The 21,935-nt window shown below is 42.3% G+C and overlaps 1 protein-coding gene across 1 annotated transcript in view; it reads right to left on the bottom strand.

The window, feature by feature from the left end:
- Positions 1–2,849: 2,849 nt before the first annotated feature.
- The window catches only part of GNA11 (G protein subunit alpha 11), a 70,703-nt gene continuing 51,617 nt past the window's right edge, over positions 2,850–21,935 (bottom strand). The window contains exons 3-7 of the mRNA XM_074302117.1: positions 16,916–17,070; positions 15,216–15,344; positions 13,822–13,951; positions 12,422–12,575; positions 2,850–7,255 (exon numbers count right to left, since the gene is read on the bottom strand). Coding sequence (XP_074158218.1) covers positions 7,065–7,255; positions 12,422–12,575; positions 13,822–13,951; positions 15,216–15,344; positions 16,916–17,070 — 759 coding nt within the window. The 3' untranslated portion in view covers positions 2,850–7,064. The remainder of the gene's footprint in view (positions 7,256–12,421; positions 12,576–13,821; positions 13,952–15,215; positions 15,345–16,915; positions 17,071–21,935) is intronic.

The following is a 21,935-nucleotide window of genomic DNA, read 5'->3' as shown; positions in this document are numbered from 1 at the left end:
AGCCGAGCAATCCTGGTGGGATTTAACCTCTTACATTTACTTCCTAGTTCCCAGGTATTTTTATACACCTAATCTCACAACAACCCTTTAAGGGAGGCATGGGATCAGCCTCCGATATTCAGAGCCGACATCTCTCTATCCCCACCCCAAACTTCGGGGTCCCCGGTTTAAAGTACCCAGGAGCCCAGAAAAACACCCTGCCCACGATCACCATAGGGCCTGCACCCCTCCCTGACAACTTCTCTGCCCTCTTTTCACTCTCCTGCTGCATTTACTGCATTTTTACTGCATTGTCCTCTTTACAATTATGCCTTTTTCAAGTGGGGGTGGCAGGGAGTCCATGATGCATCCAACCCGTGTGGACTAGAAAGGCAAAAGGGAGCCCAGTGGCTACCGAACTTGGGTGACCCCTGCTGCCCATCTCTGATTTTCTTCTGTCCAATGAGGCTTTGACAGAGGTCTCCCTATCCTGGAATGGAGAACTCCCTTCCTCCCCTCTGCCTATCATTCAGAATTCTTAACTTCCTTCAAGGCCCAACTCAGGTGCCACCTTCTCCCCAAGGCCTCTCCTAAGGGGTTCCCTTAGCAGGATTAAAACTCCTTGAGTTTGCACAAAGTTGGTACTTCATGCTAGATCAATCCCCTTACCTACCAGAACTGTCATAAGATACAAGATAATGTATAAATACTTTAAAACTCTAAGATCCAAATTTCAATTATTACTGACATTATTGATTCTACCAAAGTCCCGCCCCAATGCTTCAGGAGCTGTCTAGTTGCCTTTGGGGTCCGTGATGGAGGGGCTCCAGCTCCAGTGGGTCCCATCTACCAAAATGGCCAACAGTTCTAAACACAGGCCCGACGCTGGGTGCTGCCATTCATCCGGAGCAGGCCGCCTAAGTTCAGAGAAGGTTCCTCATCGGATGGCCCCAGCAGGAAGAGTCCATCTTAGTATCTCATGAAGACTCTACCAGGCAAAAAAAACGGAGCGTGATCTGCCTCCAAGAGGGAATACGCTCCCCGACAAAACCATAACATGCTGAGAGGAGGAAGTGATCGCTGCTAGCCAGGCCCGAAGGAATTGGGAAGGAGAATTAAGTCAGCTCTTTAAATATGGCTCTCCACCACAACCGCCTCAAAGTCTGTAACAAACTCACTTTAGAAGAGAGCTGTGACCTCTGGCTCTTACCAGGGTCTGGCCAGAATGCTAGCACCGTGCTGGGTCCATTTCCCCACACGCCAGAGTTCCCAAAGTTCTGTAGGACCCCTGAATGATGTGGTCCGCCCAGCACACAGGAACTGTGGTCCATTCTACAAATGGGACTTGGCACTCACTGCAGCAGACCCGGTGTTGGAAGCAGGAATCACAGACCTCTCTTGAAGCCAGATCTGACCTCCTTTCCTTTCTTTCCAGTTCCAATGTTGCCTTTTCCACCAATCCCCTTGGGAACCCACACCGGGCAGACTTGCCGAGAAACCCCAGAAAGTCACTTTCTCTTACCGGACTTTACATTTTTTGGAAAGTAAGGCTCTTATCTATTTTAACCTTCTAAAGTCTGTGGTTTTACATGAATTCTTGTTAAAACCCCAGATGTCCATGGAAGGGACCTTGTCAAGGATGGCTCAGGGTGACACCTAATGGCCAACAGGAGAAATTTCCTGTCACCTTGAGACATAAGTGCCCACCATCTCCCTAATTCCCTCCAACCCCCCTCAGCCTGACTCATGAACAACTCTCCAAATCTGTACACACATCTACCAGCAGACACATGAGACAGCTGGGAAAGGACCGGAGCCAAGGGAAGCAGTAGGAAGTGGCTTCCCCAGTCCTTGCTGCATCCTAACCAAATGCAAACTAGACGACTGCCAGTCCCAAAGCATCAGAGAACCCAAGCTTCAGAAGGAACTTTGGGGTTGAGTCCAACGCCTTGAGAAGTGCATGAAAACCCCTGCAGTACCCAACTGCTCACCTTGTCTAGCTCTCCTGTGACAAGAAATTCATCCCCTCCCAAGGCAATCCTGGGCCTAGTACTGGTGGCTAATGCCTTTGCCTACAGAGCTGAAACTGCCTCCCATCTGTTGAAAAGTATTCGTTTTTTCTGATTACCACCTTGGCCTTGGCTTTGAATCCTAGCTCTGTCACTCACCCATCTCAACCTGAATTTGCCCCTTACAACTCAATTACTTCACAGGTGAAAACAAAATAACTTGGGGGGGGGGGGGGGACCGTCTTTGCTACTTAAACCATCCTAGAACATTTTTGCTCCCACTCCCATATCCTGACTTCGTCTCTCTTTTCCAGGCCCAATAACCCCAGGGATCCCCACAGGACAGTTTTATGATTATAACTCCAAAGTGATTTCCTGCAATTTTGGGGGCACACCTGAGATTTCCTCATTTCCCCCACCCTCCTCCTAGGCTGCTTTCCTTTGATACTCAATTTAAAGCCTTCCAATGGCCCAGTTCGTGTCTTTATGTTGTCTCTCCCAGTGACACAAGAGCCTTAAGAGCAGTTTTTGATTCTTCGTGTCTCCAGTGTTTTGCACAGTGCCTGGCAGTGCTCAGGGAATGTCAGAGTGAGCGCCAGCAGAATCACTGAACAACAATTGGTTGAGGGTGAATTCTCAGCTCATTTCTTACTTAGTGAAATGCTTCTGGAAGGGCCTGAGTCCACTGGACCCCTTCCTCCCAAGTCAAGGCCAGTCACTGGGACACCAAGCATTTTCTCAAGGCAGTCTTTCTTTCTTCACCAACATAACTCTTGGCATCCGGTAACCGACCTCGGGAAACCTTTGCTCTATTCCTCCCTTTGCCTATGTCGAGAAATAAGTCCAAAAGGGCCCAGAGCGTTTAGGAACAAAATTTATTCCAATTTGAAACAGAGAATTTATTTCAGGAGAAAGATATGAAAATCAATTTCCATCAGGTATTTCTGGAATTAAGGAGTCAGGGCCTGACATCAGAGCAAACTCCTGCTATCTCACCTAGCTGGAAGCCACAGGCACCCACGTGGCTGGTTGGCTGGCACTGGGGCCACCCCTTCTGGCCCGCCCCTCTACCCTCCCCCCACCCCAACACTCACAACAATACATGCATTTCAAATGACAAGGTTTAAAAAACAGCATCTTATATAGTATCTTTTTAAATAGGTTAATGTTTAAATTGTCTTAAATCAGGATTGTAGAATATACAAGTATTACCAAATAATTTCCACCACATTGGCACTTTTAAGAATCTCGTGCACTACTATGAGGGGGCATTGGCACAACTATACTTCTTTAGAAAAAAGAGGGGGGTGCTGCAGTCGATTTTATCTTTGTTGGGGACTTGGAACACCTGGATTCAGCAATGACAGGAGAAAATGGTCAGCACACTCCAGAAGCATTTGAGAAAAATGCAGTTAATCAAGTGATGATTAAAAAAAAACACACAACACACAACACACACACACACGCACGCACACGCACACATGCACACGGAGGGGTGTCTGGGAGGGGTAGTATGGCAGAATGGCGCCCCCCCCAGCAAAAAGCAAAGCCAACATTGTCAAGAGGCAAAAATCCAGGAGGTTTGGCATGGGCGAGGGAAGAAACAAAGAGAAGCTGGCAGAGATGGACAATCTGGAGCCTTGGGCACTGGGGTTTAATGGAATGATGTGGAGAGATCGGCCTCACAGTGGGTCACCTATCCTGCCTCTCCCCCAACTGGGCTGGCACGCCAGCACCAATGGCCAGCTAAACTGGGTGTCCTCAGTAGGGCAAAAGGGGTCTCGGGAAGGAGCCCAGCCAACAGCACAAGGGAGGCTGAGGGAGGTGGCCGCCTGCCGTGCTCTGTGTCCAGCCCCTCCCCCTCATGCACCCTCTCTGCCACCTCTTGCCTGGAAAGGGACAGGTGTCTGCTTTTGGGTTTGGCACTTTTCTGACGGGTGGACATATTGGAAAATTCAATAACTCAAACAAAGGGCTGCACCAGCGGGGTAAAGGTGTTTACCGACCAGTCAGACTTTGGTCCCTAGGACATGCTTGGAGAATCCCCAGTGACACATGATCTAAATCAGAACTAAACACTTACCCCTTTCTTTTCTTAGGGAGCTGGGTCCCCACATAATTTTCTATATGGCAAGTAGTGTTGAAGTAACACACAGCATTCCCTACCAGACAAAAATTCATCTAAGTCCATCAAAAATCATGAAATCTCTATTGCATCAAGGGGCCCCTCTCTGGAGCCACTCAGGAACCTGAGGAAAGGGCAACCAGTCCTATTTGCTATCCTCCTACTTTTGGGGTCCTGAGTTTCCTGGTGCAGGTCCACCGCCAGCAATGGACCCCATGCCAGCCACTGGTACAAAAGGGGGCAAAAAGGTATGGGGCTTAGCACCATCTGCTCCCTATGGAAGCTATTTGGACTCACCCCAAGAAGTTGGGTTTGTTTGGTGTATGGTTTAGGTTTCTGGTAAAAATCCTCTTATATGATTTCATGCTACAAAAAGACCTTTTTTGGCATAGACACAAGAGGGAAACTGGTTCCAAGCAGCTAGTCACCCCTAAATAGGATTAAAACTAGACATTCAGGAATGTAACTGTTGTCTCAGATGCCGGCCTTCCCATCCTTAAACATGGGGCTACCTAACTAAAGGGCCGAGTTCTTCTGGGCAGGCTCTGATGGTGTGCCGCCTCCCACAGAGCTGTCTGAGATACAACACTGACTGATGTCCCTTGCCTCATTATTTATATATATAATGTGTGTGTGTGATATATGGATATAGATTCATATCTATATCTCACACACACACACAGACACATACATACATACATATACACACACACATACACACACACACACACACACACACACACACATATATATATATATATACCAAAAGGCAGGAAGGAGGACTGAAGGGATGAAGAGTTGGAGGAGGAAAGAAGAAAGGGGGGAGAGGTGGGAACAAAACACGACAATCAAAAGAAATGAAACCACGCAACAGACTACTTGAAGTGTAAGCTCCAGACTTAGTGTTATGGATCAAAGGCATCTCCGGCGGTTCATTTCCCGTTACGTTTTGTGCAAAAAAACACTGAAGTAGTGTTCAGTCTACAATAAAACGATAAAGCCAATCTCCCCTTCCCTCCCTCTACAGGAAAAAAAGAGAAGAGAGAAAGAAACCCAAACTGGGATGCCTTCTTTCAAACAGTCTGCTTTGGGGGGAGGGCTTCTTCATGCTCCATCCACCAGGCTTGGTCCTAAATGCTCCTGAACCAGGGCTGGGGAAGAGCAGGGACCAAGCCTGCCAGCAGCGAGGGGCCAGACTCCTGCTGCTTCAGCAGAGATGTCCCTCGGCTACGGGAGCTGCCCGTCTTCCTCAGGGGAAATCTAGGGAGGTACTAGCATTTGGCACCTCTATTGGACCCAGGTGAAACACTCGCCTCCTTTGGCACCTGGGATTCAGGCTGATCTGCAAGCCCTGGATATCCGTCACAGTCCTAAGGCGCTCGGCCTTCTTGTCTAAACAGCCTGATTCCAACTTTGGCAATGCCTCTAGACCCACCTCCCCTGGAAAAACAAAAAACAAAAGTGCCTGTGCTGCCCCCAATCCCCAAGCACAGGCAGCTCTGGACAGCAGTCCGTGCAAGTGCTTTGACAAGGAGCCCCCAGTGGCAACGGAGCAGCCCCGGCTGGACTCTTAAGTACAGGCTGAGAAACTTCTGAAGAGGACCTCCTCTTCGTAGACAATCCCTTCCTCTTTTCCTTGAGACTGCTTCAAAGGAGCCTTCCTCCTGCTCATCTGCCCTCAGATGGGCCAGACCAAGCTATTTGGCTGCATGGTCCAACACAGGACTCTGGGCCCAGACAGAGCAGGAGCTGCCTGCAGAGCTGTGTGTGGAAAATCAGATTCCTCTGCCCTGGGCAGCAGCATGCTAAAAAGCCAGAAGCAGAAGTGGGGCTCAGGAACCCCAAGGAAACCCTCCAAACCAACCACAAGACTTTGGTGTTAGACAAGTGTGCCGAATCCCTTGGAACACAGGAACATCTTCATCCCACCAAGAAAGGGGAGGCTTGGGCAAAGGGGCCGCTACCCACTTACAGATGAGATGGGCTCACTTGGGAGATCCTTTTCCATCAACAGAGCATATATGAGTATACCATCCCCCACCCCCCCAGAAAAAGACACAGTCAGGCACTTCCCAAGGGTTGGCAGCTGTTGCTTGGCCAAGCTCCCACCTTTCGGAGTCCACTGAACAAAATACAGCCTGTAGCAAACTATATATAGAACATCAATAACTTAAAAAAAAAAGAAGAAAAATCACAGTCTCCATATCTTTTATAATCAAGAAGAAAGGGGGGAAAAAAAAACTTTAAAAAACCCAGACTATATTGATGATGCACTGAAGGAGGCAGGGGGATGGTTTGTTGGGGTCTGTTGGTCACTGGATGGGTGGGGGGCTTCTGCTTCCATTCTTGGGAGAAACACCATTCCTCAACCCCAATATCAACACAGTGGGCTGTGGAGCCTGGATCAAGCAGGAAGGAGGGCGGCAAGCAGGTCTGGCAATCTTGACAGAGGCCCCCGGAGCTCAGGGAGGGGGGAGTACTGGCTCTCCCCAACCCCTCAATAAGTTCAGCAAGTCCATAAAACTTGGCCAAGAGGTGGGAACTTGTAACCGAAAATAGGGTAGAGTTTTTTTGCTTAAGTTTTTGTTTGTTGTTGTTGGTTTTTTTTTTTTAAAAAAGCGAGCGACAAAAAATTGAGCCCACGAGAAGGCCGCCTTTGCTGTTGGCAAAAGGTGAAGAGGTGCACAAGGTGTGGAGAAGAGTGAAGTATATCCCCTGATAACTGTGAAATAAAAGCCATTTGTTAAAAATATGAAAAAAAAAATCAACTATTCCTGTGGACAGAGACATGAGATCCAAGGTAACACTGAGCAAAATTCGCCACTCCACAGATCAGACAATTGGCAATCATTACATCATTAAAAAGTAAAGATATTTTTCCTGTAATTTTTTCAAAAAAAATTTTTTTGGTCTTTTCTTCACTTTGAGGCCTCTTAGGGGAGAAAGCAGGGTCAGACCAAATTATATTCTTTCAGGTTGAGCTGTAGGATGGTGTCTTTGACAGCAGCAAAGACGAAGCGGATGTTCTCCGTGTCTGTGGCACATGTAAAGTGAGAGTAGATGATTTTGTCGCTGTCTGGGTTTAGATCCACAAACATCTTGAGGATAAACTCCCTGGCTGCCTGGGCATCCCTCTGTGGTCCTGAGACAAGGATAAAGAGAGAGTAAGAGAATCACTTAATCCACAACCCAAAATTTTTCAGGGAATGTATCTAATGTGCCTCTGGGTGAGAGACTTTTCACAAGCCCCTCTGGACTGCCAATGTATCAGTAACTTAATTCAGATCCTAGTTACTCAGATGGATGTGCTGAGCCCTGTTCTAGGCACAGAACAGGTGGAGGCTGATCCTACTCATGCCACTAGATTAAGTCATGTAACTATCCTGGAGTTCAAGTTCCCATCTGTAAAACTAGAGGATGAGATTTGGTATCTCTATGATTGCTTTTTCTAACATTTGAAATTCTTTGTTCTAGGACAGGATTTCTTCACCATTTTGGGGGGAGGTGTTTTGAACACTTTTGGCAGCCAGGTAAAGTCTTTTTCAGAACAAAGTTTTCAAATTATTGAAAGAAATGCTAAATTTTAGCGTAGAGGTTAATGAAAATAAAGATGTGATTCCTGTCCTCCCATTCAAATTCACCGATCCCCTGAACTCTATCCACAGCTCCCTTACATGAATCCCAGATTAAGAATCCCTGTTTTGAAGCATCTTCAAGCACCAACATTCTATGTTCATTCTATGTTCTGATCTCTTTGAACCTATCTTGGTCTATGATTCTATGAAATTCTAGAGAAGCTGGCATTTTTCAATTCTTCCATCAAATTAATTCTTCAGTATTGATTCTTAAACGCCAACCAACCCCACTCGCCCACCCACCTCAGACCATAAAAGGAGAACCTCCTGCAGCCTCTTCCAAGCACCAATATTTTGTCACTTCACTTCTCTCCCAATAAAGCACCTCATTTTGATACTACTATTGTGAGTTTATTGCCCAACTCCTAGGCTCTGGTCACCTTTCTAGAACTCACTTCTCTGATTCATCTCCTCCCTTCTTTAGGCCCCTTTGATAATAACATTGAAAACAAAAAGTTTTATAAGTATGGGAAACAAATTAGAAATCTGAATTTAGGGAAACATGACTTCATGAATAAATTTCAGTGAGATTCAATCAAATGAGACCCATGGCTAGATTATGGAATTGGAAAAATATCTCTTATTCAAATAAATCAGGAGAGGTTAAAAAAAAGTGGGGCAGAGGGAAGGGAAAAAGATTAACACTGTATAATAGGAATATATTCTTTATAAGGAAATCCAAGGACACTGGGCAAAGCCCAATAAACGCAAAAGCACTTTTTATTAATAAAGTATTATCAGCTAGAACTAAGAAGCATATGAAGGATTGAGAAAAACAAATTATAAGGCTGGCACCAAGGTATGATTTAGAAATGATGAGAGATAGCACTGTTGAAGAGTTAATCTCCCCCAAATAGAATGGATAATCTCATTATTTATTTGCATTAGTAATAATTTCATCCTTAGAAAAGAAAAAAAAAAACCAAGAAGAGAAAAAAACACATTGTAGAACTGAAAGGAAAAATTAGTTACTGAGTAGAAATGCTGAGAACCTTGAGGGGAAATGACCCTTTCATCTCAAAATTCATGCTAGAGGAGGAAAGCAGGGCAGTCTTAGATGACTCTGAGATTTGGGGAAATAAAAAGATAAACAATAAATAAAAAGAGAGAAATAAGGATCTCAAGGACTCAAATTTTACAAGGAAATTCCGGTTGGAAGGGATGAAAAGCTCTCAAGATTCAAATTCTGAGGATAAATAGAAACAATTCCAGTGAGGAAGAAAAGGAAGAGTTGTCTAAAGACAATGAAACAGATTGCTTGAACAAGAAAAAAAAAATTTTTTTAAAGATTTTTTTAAAAACATATACACAAGTTGGAAGCACAGGCAGGTAACAAGGATGAACACCAAAAGTGTGATATGATGCCAACAGAGCAGCAAAAGAAGTAAAAGTTGAAACTGAGCAGAGGCTAGTAGGAAGACCAATGACAAAACATCTCACTTGTTCTGACAGAGAAGGAATGGACTCAAGGTGCAAAAGGAGAAAGACTTTTTTAGATTTATTCAATGCAATAATTTGTTTTACTTGACTATCTATATTTGCTGAAGAGGTTTTATTGTGTGTATGTTTTTTTCTTTTTCCAAAGTGGGAGAAGATGGTAGAAGAAGAGGAAATGGAGTTTTGTTAGGTGGGGGTGGAAAGGGAATATTTTTAGTTATTTTGGAGGAAAGCAGAGCAGAGAAAGAACAGCTCAATATGGATAGGGCAATGACAATTCATGAGAAAGAAAAGGCTAGGTTGCATAACTCTTACTGTTTGTTTTATCTTCCAAGCAGAGTTCTTTGCATGGAAAAGGACAAAACAAATTGGTAATAGAGATTTGGCACCCAAGATAAAGAGAAGACTATTAAGAGAATATTTAACTATTTTCAATTCACCCATAAGCATTTATTATAGAGCAGGGCCTTGGCAAAGCACTGGAATAAAAAAACAAAAACAAAAACAACAACAACAAAAAAAAAACAAACAAACAAACCCAAAAGCAAAAAACAACCAGTTCCTGTCCTCAAGAAGTTTATACTACTGGGGGAAGAGAGGCTCACTCAACCAGGAGGGACAGGGACAAGATGTACTCACTTAATCAATTAAAAATAAACTCCAAAAAATTGAAGGAGCGCACCAATAAATGAAGAAATCAGATTAGACTTCATTTGTAAGAGAGCTGCACTTATCCTGGAAAGAAGTAAGAGGAATTTAATGGGTGAAAGGAAGAACTGGGGATGGTTTAACTTGGAGAGGAAAGGGCTTAGGTAAGACAAGATCAAATACTTTCATGCATGAGAAAGGTTGTCTGGACTTGCTCTTCTTGGTCCCACCAGAAAGGATGGAGCAGGAGGAAGAGCAAAAGATAAAAGCTAAAAATTTACACTTGAAGTCAAGATCAAGCCTCCCAATAATTTGAGTGATCCCCAAGAGGAAGAGACTCTCTTAGGAGGGAATATTTCATCAAAGGTCTTCAGCAAAGTCTGGCTGATCCCTGTCGAGTACATGGTAGGGGACTGTTGTTCAGGCATCAATTAGATTAGAACCCCTGCAACTTTGGTTTTCTGTGATTCTTTGAAGTTTCACAGAGAGGAAAAGTACCACGTGTACCCAAGCAAAGAGGTTCTAACTCCACGGAACAGAACATAAAAGGCCTTACTTCCTCAGCTGGAAGCTGAAGCCACCACTATTCTGCTACAAGTCTAGGCACATTAACAGACAAAAAACAAAGCTCCGGCCATCCTGCCACCAGGGGGCAAGAGACACCAAGGGAACAAGAAATTCAGTGGCAGGTCAGGTCCCCAGAAGCAACACTGGCCTGGGGGTTTTGACTCAGGAGCAGGAATGGAGGAGGTGGGTCAAGAAAAAAGGACAAAGGGGGAATCATGAAAAACACAGGAAAACCGGGCCTTCCACCCTGAGTGCTGGCTCACCACGAGGCTTGTCAGACAAAGTTCCAACCTCAGAAGAGAGAGCACCCACTCTGAAGCCAGGAACTCTTTAGAAAGGTTTTGTCTGCATATACTCAGAACCAAGAGAAAGCAGGTACTTAATGAACATCTGTTCAATCTGAGAGATGACTGGCCATTACAGACAGAAAGGTACAGAACCTTTTCTTGGCTAAATAAATAGCAGCATCAAGCCTGTGTGTGATTTTAATAGCCAAAATGGGCCCTGAAGAAAAGCAGACAGCCAGCCTGTCCCTCCCTCACAGCTTTGTGGGAGCTCCCAGTCCTGGAGTGAGGGGAGGGGGGGGCTCTTTGGGTGGACAGTTTTTTCCTTCATTTTCAGGAGAAGGCAGGGAGAGGTGAAGAATGTATACTGAAATGAAGGTGAGATAAAACCAAGTGATAACAATGCAAAATCTATCTTAAAAGGGCAATAAAAGAGTAAGCACCATCTCTGATGAATCTGATGTCACTGAGCTATCATTAAAGAAGATGGTACTCAGAGAACAAGGCTGAGAAATGTCCCGCCACTCTCTTTCCCCTGTATCTCAAAAAAGCCAGAGTCAGCATTCCCTAACTCAGAGGGGAGTTAACTGATTAAGCAATTTTTGATTTTTTAAAAAGTGTTTCCAAAGGGAAACACTAGGTATTGTTGTTATTCTAATTATCTAACGGCATGCTACATTAGGCCTATAAACCCTTCATGCTGCTTTTACACCACATCAAGGCAGTTTGCCTGGAAAAGATGGGAACCAAGACATCTGTTTAGAACCAAATCAATTCTTCTCAGCAGAACTGGATTTCACATTACTGAGCAGATGCACACAGGATGAGGTAGCAGTGATCCAAAGCCAGCTCCTGACACTGTAATTAGTGCTCCATCTTTGCTTCTTTTCTCTCCTCTTTCCAAATGTTCATGGGCTAGTTCCCTATTCAGTTACCAGATTTTTTGATAACAGAAAGGTTAAGAACATGCAGGCCTCTCCTTCTTACTAATTCTTAATGTTTGTTTGTTTGTTTTTAAAAAGGGGGGTTGGTGAATGGAGAAATTCAAAAGCAATGGCCTTGGAATTCTCTTTGTGTTTTAGTATCAGCATAACCATGTTTCAGATGAGAGGACTTGAAGGTGACCTCTGACCTCAGATACTCTCTTCTTTTCTTACATTCCTGGAGGCTATACATTGATGGCACCCTCTTATCCACAATCAGTCAAAGCTCCTTTCTCCCTCATGAAGCAGGCAGACTACTGAGTGATAGGAATTCACTCACACACCAAGACTGGCACTCCCTAACTGGCATAATGCCCAATGGCCTTGTAGCTAGCTACAGTAGCCAGCAGAGGGAGCCTTCCCTGACAACATGATCCCTCCTGCCCACGGGCCTCACCCCCTCCTGTTTGCCTGCAAATTGGCAAAACTGATACAACCCAGGGCAACTCATCCAGTCCCACTGGCCAGCCTGCCATCCTTTATCTAATGTACATTTCTGCCTCAAGTTGCCTGAGGTCAGATCGATGTCTCTATTGCACCCTTCCATTTAACAATCATCTGATGCCAGATGGTATCACTGTTTCCCAAGAGGCTTCAAAAGGAAGCTCAACTGTAGCAGTGCTTGCTCTGGAAAGCACTTTTAACTCTGAGTCAAAAGGAAGGTCAGTTTTAGTGAGAAGATTTTTCTGATTTCATGGCAAGTCTAATAAATCTTTCTTCTTCCTTTAAAATCTTCTCCCAACTAGAGTCTTACCATCAAATTCTGGGAAATAATCCACCAGGTGGGAGTACAAGATCTTATCTTCCAGCAGATCCTTCTTGTTGAGGAAGAGGATTACTGAGGAATTCTGGAACCAGGGATAAGTGATGATGGTCCGAAAAAGGGCTTTACTCTCCTCCATTCGGTTCTAACAAGAAAGGAGAAACGAGAACAACACACTTTGTTAAAGGAACATTTTTCTTTCAGTTTTTATTTTCCCAGAACTTAGCATAGGGCCTGCCACACAGTAGGTACTTAATAAGTGCCTGGTGATTGACTTTGAAAAAATCTTAATAAAGAGGTAAAGGTCAATCACTTGGTACATATATCAACTCAACTGCAAAGGTCTCTCTCTGTTCTTTGGGAATTCCTAACGAAAAACCCACAGAACAGAAAGCATTCACCAGACAGCTGACCTTCTTATCAACATGTTCTTTCTGGTCCATCTCCCTAACTATTCCCACAACTCACAAAAGAAAACAGAGCTCTAAAACGTGCCTATAGAAATTAAAATGTATTGCTTGGTTTTTCTAACTTAAAAACAGAACTGTCATTGCCACTGATCACTAAGAAAAAGCCATCTCAGGACCAGGAACCAATTAAAGGGAAGATAGGTGAAGAAGGGTGAGGGTCAGTCAGGGCAAGTTAAGCAGTCTCAAGGAAATTTATCAATCTGACAGCTCCTTCCCTCACCAAAGGGAAGAAAAACTACAAATCTGTCCATACAAACACAGAAACACTGCTCTCGGAAAAATTTCATAACACTCTACATATCCTGTATTCTCACATGCACAAATTATTTACTCCTACAGCAACTTTTTCTAGGTGTCTAAACCCAAATGGAAAAATTAAATTAATTAATAGAATAGGACCACCATCACAACACCTCCAGGATCTGCAAAGATATCAGAGTTTTAGAATACCTTTTCTGTCAGCAACAACTTGAAACCTATGAATCCTCTCTCAGAATAATGTTTTTAAATAACAATTTACAGAATTACAATAGGAAAACAATTGTTGAAACCTTGTTATCAAAATAATTTAAAAAAAAAATTTGTACACACCCTTTGTTAAGAACCCCTGGTTTAATGAAAAAGATGCAAATTTTTTTTCAGAAGACCAGAATTCTTACTAGCTATGTGTTCTGGGTTAAGTAATTCTACTTCTCAGTCTCAAGTTCTCTATGTGTCTACAAATCTGGAAAACACTACTTTCACCATTTGTTCCCCACAAGGTTGATGTAAGGAAAACAGTTTGTAACGTATAAAGGCAGAAAGTGGACATAACATCATTTAAGAACTCTTTCAATCCATTATTCTTTGTAACTATAAATTGAGGGATCAGAGTTCTCTATTTTGCCTTCTCCTTACCCCTAATTCCAAAGATTCACTTACCTCATTATCAGACTCCACTAGAACTTGGTCATATTCACTAAGAGCAACTAAGAACATGATGGACGTCACATTTTCAAAGCAGTGTATCCACTTCCTTCGCTCTGATCTCTGTCCACCAACATCCACCATTCTGAGAAGGAAAACACAGAGCAGAGAATGGTCAGTCAGTTCAGTGAAGGTTTACCCCTGGGTTTTCCCATTCTGAATCCATGAATTATGGTGTATCCCCCCCTTGCCAACAATTCAAATCAATAATAGGCATACTATCTTCCAAAGGAGGAGGTAAATGTTCCTTGAATATTACTCCTGCAAGTGAGAAAAACTACTCAAGTACAGGCTAAACAACTACTTTTCCAGGGCCTGGCGAAGGAATTCATGCTTCAGACATAGATGCAATTAAATCACTTTGAATTCTAGAGTTCTGATTTAGGGAACAAAGAATAAGTACCTAGTCAATAAAATCAAACACCCAAGCCAATCCATTTTAAAAGCTGAATGGGCTCTTCCCCAAAGGATGGAGCCCAAGACTGTCCTACTAACTTAAATGAAGAGGACCAGTTGAATAACACTGTCCCTCTCTGCACAGCCCATGAAGATCCTTGTCATGGTGCCAGGCACTGGAGTACGGCAGTAGTAGCACAAACCTTTCTGGAATCCCAGAGGGGCCTACCATGCCTTACTCACACAGTCTGAAACATTATTAATAAAAGAAGCACCAAGTTCAGGTCACAGCCTCTATCACAGCTTAAAAATTCCCCCTAGCTAGTTAGCCTGTGTCAGAGTGATATATTGGAGCCCTGTGCCCACAGAGAAAGCGTTTTGCAAAGTAGATTCGACAAATTTCATTAAGCTTCCCTACATTAAAGCTCCCTACTGGGCCCTGTGTTCCAAAGCTGTGAGGAGAAATATCCGTAGTGATGGATGACAACTGGGCTAGAGGGACCCGTGGCCAGGCTGAGATAAACAGCCAGGGAGAGGCATCTTTCACAGAGCAGTCATGCCAAGGGCTTTTTAGAGGGAGGGAGCAAGGAGAAGCTATTTTAAAGGAGCTGATCTGTGGACCATTAGGTTAAAGATCTCCACAAAAGCTCTTTTGGCCCCATCCTCTAAAACTGGTGGCACTGCAGATCAGACTACAAGTGCCCTGGGCTGGCAAGTAAGCCAAGTGAGAGCTTCCCAGTCAATGTGTCTGTGGGCCACAGGCCACACTCTGCCGGGGAAAGCAGGGCGGTCTACTCAGTGTTTCACATTCAGGTTTATCTGATCTAGCTTAGGCTGGAATCTCACAGCCCTGCTATTCTAAGTCTAGAGCCCCTTCACCAGGCTCTGGAAGCACCTTGTACAAAGCTCAACCCAAGCAGTGTCAACCCACCCAGCAGGTGGGATCTAGGTACCTGAAGATGATATTTTCCAAGTCGAAAGGGTATTCTATGATACCAGTTGTGGGGACTCGAACCCGCAGCACATCCTGTTGAGTGGGTAAGTACCCAGTGGTGGCAATACGATCAACATCAGTTAGGTAGCTAAAAACACACACACACACACACAAACAAAAAAGTTGTGCCTTCAGAAATGGGAGCATGCTTTTGTCAATAGCACCATGGTGTCTCCAAATTCCCACATTCAAAATCTCAGTTATCACCTTAAATATTTTTCCCTATATCTCATTTCTCACATCCAATCACTAGAATTCACCCCTTCTACTTTGTACTGTTTTCCTCCTGATCCCTTTTTTATAGTCCCTTTATGAGGAATCCCTCATAAAGATCTTTCTTACCTCCCAACCTAGACTAGTGCACACACTTGACCCTTCTTGCCCCTATGTACTCTATAAACCACATCCAATCAGGACTTTTTGTTGTCCTTGTTACACAACTTCATGCTTTCCTCTATTCACATTAATTCCACATTCTCAGGATCTTGCAGCCTCCTTGTCCATCTTTCCCTGATGAAAGTCCAATTTTTAGGTCCTGGCTCAGATGCTGTCTCCTCAACAAAGCCCAACCTTTTCTTCCCTTCTTTCTTGCAAGCTCAAAGAGTGTTCTGTTTCCCTTCTCTGCTAGACTATACTCTATGTTACCTATGTTTAAATGAGGAAAAGGAGAAAATACACACATATCTTTTCCTTTCTTATAAGGGACTTTTCTGAGGACTGATACAAGAGTTTATTAAAGAACTGGCAGGAGGAAAGAAGCAGTGGCTATATGGAATAGGGAGGCAGTGAGATCATATGGGGTGAGAAAAACTCAGAGGAAGGAAAAAAAATTAACCTTATTCACTCCCAGGGCTCAGGCTTTTCAAGCACATGAAGCATTGGAGATGATCTTTTCCATCACTGCCTTAGAAACAAGGCTTCAAATAAGTCAGTCATCTTTCCTCATATCAGGAAAAACCCTTAGCACTTAAGATAATACAGAAGTGCAATGATTTGATGGTTGGTCAAAGGACCAAACAATTTGGGGTTTTTTGCTGTCCAATTTTTTGATGTTCTCACTTGGCCACCAGTGGACAAAAGCCACTTGGAATCACTTCCAAAGGAATTGATACCATGTGTCTATCCCATAATCAAAGCTGCCTACTGTCTCCTAAATGAAGGCAGCTTGCTCACTCAGCAGGCAACTGGGAGAAAGGACTGAGGAATGAGGACCGAATCTTGAGATACTGAGCTGACCAGTCTCAGGAAGAAGCCAATTGGTTTAAATTTGAGAATACATAAGCATTGACAGATATTGCCATATTAATAACTACTATTAATAACTACTAATAACTTACATTGACAGCCCTAGTTTGGAGTATTTTATCTTGGAAAGTGACAGACTAACAACAAAGGCTTCAAACTCCGATCTTCCTACCCCTTTGGGATTCTTACAGAAGTAGACTTGTTCTGGACATTCCACAAACAAGACAGAGCCAAGACCTGATTAAGAGCTGTCCTAATGTGGCAAAAGCCTGTTCTAACAGAATTAAAGTAGGACAATTACTTGAATTTTCAGAAAAATCCAACCAAGTACAGAGAATCTATCTGCATCTCAGACAGTTTCATTTGTCACAGTTCCTGTTTTTCTACTAAGTGTCAGACAGATCCCATACTTACTATTTGGCTGAGTCGGAGAGCTGGTATTCTCGCCTCCTGTCATAACACTCCTGGATTCCAGGGTCATTCCACAAAGTCTTAATTGCACTTACATATTGATGCTCAAATGTTGTGACCTTTTCAACATCCACCTCTCGAATCAGCAGTGCATTGGCCTAAAGCAATAGGAAAAAAAAGAGAGGATTAACTGGTTCTAGATCAGCCATTTTTTGTCCTTTTCCCATCCAGGTATTAAGCCTCACAGTCAGTTCATCAGGCAAAAGCTGAGAACATGACTAGCTTTTGCAAACATAAAAAAGCAATTTAAAAACTGAGGATTTCCAAAATCACTCAGTTTTTATTTTAATATTCATCAACTAGAAGAGAAAGTTCATTACAATATAATCTTAGTTGCAATTACATTGATAACATTTTCCCCAAGAGCATACCATGTGTCCAGTGAAATTAATAAATTCAAGAATTAGCACAGAAGCAGGAAAGGGCATTTTTACCCAAATTTTTTGGTGGTTCCCCCACCCCCTGCATATAAGAAGTTTTTATTCTCATACACATGTGCATTTTACAAAAAACTCAAAGGGAGTCTTGAATAAAATTTCTGTCCTAATCCTACAGGGCAAGACCAGATGATATTTTTCCTAGGGATAATATTCAGTTTCCTTCCTTATACCTGTTTAGTCCTAATCTGATAAGTGTGATTTCTCAAAAAAAAAAAAAAAAAAAATCTAAATCACTATTGATCAGAGAAATGCAAAATAAGACAATTTTAAGGTACCACTATACATCTTTCAGATTGACAGGACAAGATGATAAATGTTGGAGGGGATGTGAGAAAACTAGAATAATATACATTATTGGTGGAGTTGTGAACTGATCCAACTATTTTAGAGAACAGATTTTTTCCAAAGGGCTATCAAATTGTGCATACCCTTTGATCCAATAGCATTTCTACTGGGTCTGTATCTAGGGCAGGGAGGAGGAGGAAGAGAGGAAGAAAAAATTTGGAACAAGAGGTTTTGCAAGAGGGAATGTTGAAAACTATCTTTGCATGTAAACAAACATCTTTGCTTTGAAAACAAAAAGGTACTATTAAAAAAACTTGAAAGGAACTGGGAGGTCATCTAGCCCAATTCTTACAAGAGTATGAGGTTGGCAAGAGCTATAGAAAGTCATCACCAAGACCAAGCTCCCACCCCAATTAAGGGATCAAATAGTTAACTGGGAAATTTTTTTTTACATCCAAGAGTTCTGATTAAAGTCCTCATTTCTAAAATATATAAAGAATTCACTCAAATTTGTAAGATTATAAGCCATTCTCCAAATGATAAGTGGTCAAAGAATATGAACAGATAATTTTCAGGTGAAGAAATTGAAACCATTTCTAATCACATGAAAAAATACTCTAAGATCACTATTGATCAGAGAAATGTGAATTAAGAAGACTATGAGGTGCCACTACACATGTCTTAGATTGGCTAAGATGACAGGAAAAGATAACGACGAATTCTGGAAAGGATGCGGGAAAACTAGGACATTAATACATTGTTGGTGGAGTTGTGAACTGATCCAACCGTTCTGGAGAGCAATTTAGAACTATGCCCATCAGACAATCAGATTGTACATACCCTTTCATCCAGCAGTGTCTCTACTGGGCCTGTATCCCAAAGAGATCTTAAAAGAGGGAAAGGGACCCATATGTGCAAAAATGTTTGTGGCAGCCCTTTTTGCAGTGGCTAGAAACTGGAAACTGAGTGGATGCTCATCAGTTGGGGAATGACTGAATTATGGTATATAAATATAATGGAATATTAATTGTTCTAAAAGAAACAACCAGCAAGATGATTTCAGAAAGGCCGGGAGTGACTTAGAAAAACTGATGTTAAGTGAAATGAGCAGAACCAGGAGATTATTGTACATGGCAACAAGACTATACATTGATTAATTCTGATGGACATGGCTCTTTTCAATCGTAAGGTGATTCAGGTCAATTCCAATAGACTTGTGAAGGAGAGAGTCATCTACACCTAGCAAGAGGACTGTGGGACTGAGTGTGGAACATAACATAGTTGATTTTCACCTTTTTTTGTTATTTGTTTGCATTGTTTTCTTTCTCATTTCCCTTGATTTTTCTTGTGGAAATATGTAGGAAGAATTGCACATGTTTTAATATATATCGAATTACTTGCCATAGTGAGAGAGAAAGGGGAAGAGGAGGGAAGAGAGATTTGATGACTTCTGGAGGACTTTTGAGGAACAAGAAAGAAAGAAGTAATTCCCAAAAGAGACAAGAAGGAGGGTCACGAAATTAAGGATATAAAGTAGGAGGGTATGGCCTTAGCAAAGAAAAAGGTCACCCCAAAAAGTCAAGAAAAGGAAGAAAAAAATGACTGATATAGTTAAGTACTTAAAAAACAAAAGCACAGGAAGGAGGACCCTTTAGGTCTACAATGGAAAGAAAAATGGAAAGTAGAGAATACTTTGAATATGATCTTCAAGATCCTTTAGGCCCTAGATATACCATCGGAAATGGGAACACAGATGTAGATGGGGGTCTGGAGAAGTGTGGAACCTATTTCAAATGAATAAGTATCTAATAAATGCCAGAACTGTATTAGGGACTGAATAAAAATGAAAACAACCTCTTGCTCTCAAGGAATTCATATTCCATTGAAATTTACAAAATATGACTTCTATTAGTAAATAATGAAGTTGAAAGGGAGAGAGTTGAGTAAAGAATTTGTTGAGATAAGGATGACTCTTTAAGGAGGACAAAGTGTAATAATATATTGGGAAATGGAGGTAATATAAAAACAAAATCTAATAGTAAAATTTTAAAAAGCAAAAATAATTTTTGGGGGGTGGCAAGGCAATTGGGGTTAAATGACTTGCCCAGGGTCACACAGATTTGAATCCAGGTCCTCCTGACTTCAGGAGCTGGTGCTCTATCCACTATGCCACCTAACTGCCCCAAAAATAATCTTCTAAAAGATAAAGTCAGTCGAGGAAGAATAAAAGGATTACCCTAAAGCAGTTAGGGCCTTGGTAAAATTGGAGAACAAATTTTTAATGGAAGCAGTGGGCACAGCATATCACCTTCAAAAGTAGTTCCGATCATAGTTCCAAGTATGAGCACACAAGATATACAGTGGACATGGCCCAGGAGTTTGGCATAAATGAAAAGTAGCAAGAGAATAAGGGTCACGAAATTCCAGATTAGAGTTAAAGTGATCAACTGTAAGATCAAGAGAAGTAAGACCAGCATAGGAATGGCGTGCTGGGAAAAGAAGATGGGACAGAGAAATAAAAGGACATGATGAAGGGCATGTTTAAGAGGAGTAAATTGGGTTACAAGGGGATGGGGAAGGAGTTATGACTTAAAAGAAAAATCCCAAAGTTATCATAAAGCTAATATAGTTAGTTACAGATGATGGTGAAATTGAAAGTATAATTATAAGGTAAAAGTACAGATCATGGAAAGTGAGGTACCTGATGATCTGGGAGACCAGAATGTTTGAGGAGACATCACTGTGTATGCTGAAGGCTTCAGTACGAGTTAGGGTAAAGAAGACAGGTTTTAAACTTTTTAATTAAGAAGAATGACCTGGAAGCTAATAGATAACTACAATAAAATCTGGGAAATGAGGTAGAAACTTCTGGAACAACATTCAGAGCAACAAGAGTAATAAGGAGGAAGATCTAGAAGAGGCAGTGAGAAACAAAAAATATGCTTACTCAGTGTGAAAGAATTCTGAGAGAAAAACTCAACGCTGGAATGGGTGACCCTGTCTTTAGGAAGGAGCCAAGTTTCCTTGAATGCAAGAATAAAAGAGGAAAAAGTCTAGGATGGAGGAAATATGTTAACAATGGACCAGATGTTCCAGGAGGCATAATGAAAAGGAAGGGCAAGATGGTAGGCCAAGAGGGTTCTCAGTTTAATAGAAAGAAAATGAATCATTGAGACTAAGGACAAGGAGAATATGGCTTATAAGCTATAGGACAAGAGAAGTACCAATTCAAAAGTATTTATTAGGCAGCTAAGTAATAAGTACTACAAATCATAAGACAAAAACGATTCAGGCCCTAAATTCAATGAGTTAATGTAATGAACTTTCTCCAAACCATCCTACCATTTCCCATCAGTTGTTTCATCCCTCTTTCCCCTCTCCAGGTACACACTACTTTTTTGATAACCCCAAAAGAGCTCCGCCCCAAGAGAGGCTGAATGATTAATATAGTTCCATCCAGTTAAACCTTAGGAATTCTGAACTCCCACCTATTAACCTTCAAAGTCCTTCATCCTCCACTAAATGACTCCTTTTTTCCCTTTCTTAAAAGCTAGTTTCTCTCCACATTTTCACTCCTGATCTATGCCATCCTTCCCGCTGTGTTCTTTGGAATGCCTGCTCAAAAGGAAATTTGTTTTCATCTTAAATCTCTCTCACTTCTTCCATCTTCTTTTAGTCACTCAGATCTGGCTCCCTCTTGATGATAGTTAAGTTGGCCACCATTTCCAAGAGTGGTTTTCATTCTCATCCTTCTATTCAGCAGTGAAGGTGGAGTTTAAATACTCTTCCCCCCCCCCCCATAAGAGCAATTCCAAGCTCTCCTTCCACCATTGATCTCTTTTTCTTTGAAGTTAACTCAAGTCATACTTAATCACCCAATCAAGATTCTAGTAGCTATAATCTACCAATATGCAGTATACTTTCCATCATCCTTCCTCAGTAAATTCAACACCTGGCTCAATCTTTGTCTTCTCAACTCTTGCCCTCCTACTAGGAGACTTCAACATACTAACACTCCTTCAAACACTGTAATCAACCAGTTCCTCAACTTAATCATTTTCTGTGGTGTTCTCCCTCCACCCCACTGCAATCAATTCATAAACTCTGAAATCTCCCTATCTGATCATAGACTGGTTGTTATTCCATCTTTCTGCCTCAGCTCTGCAAACTCTAACCCTGTTTATTGTCCTCATCATGACCTCTAATCCTTCTACCCTTTCATTTCTTTTCCAGTCCAC

The sequence above is a fragment of the Sminthopsis crassicaudata genome, chromosome 1 (assembly GCF_048593235.1).
Source record: "Sminthopsis crassicaudata isolate SCR6 chromosome 1, ASM4859323v1, whole genome shotgun sequence".
Classification (NCBI taxonomy): Eukaryota; Metazoa; Chordata; class Mammalia; order Dasyuromorphia; family Dasyuridae; genus Sminthopsis; species Sminthopsis crassicaudata.
This window is presented reverse-complemented; position numbering and strand designations above follow the sequence as displayed.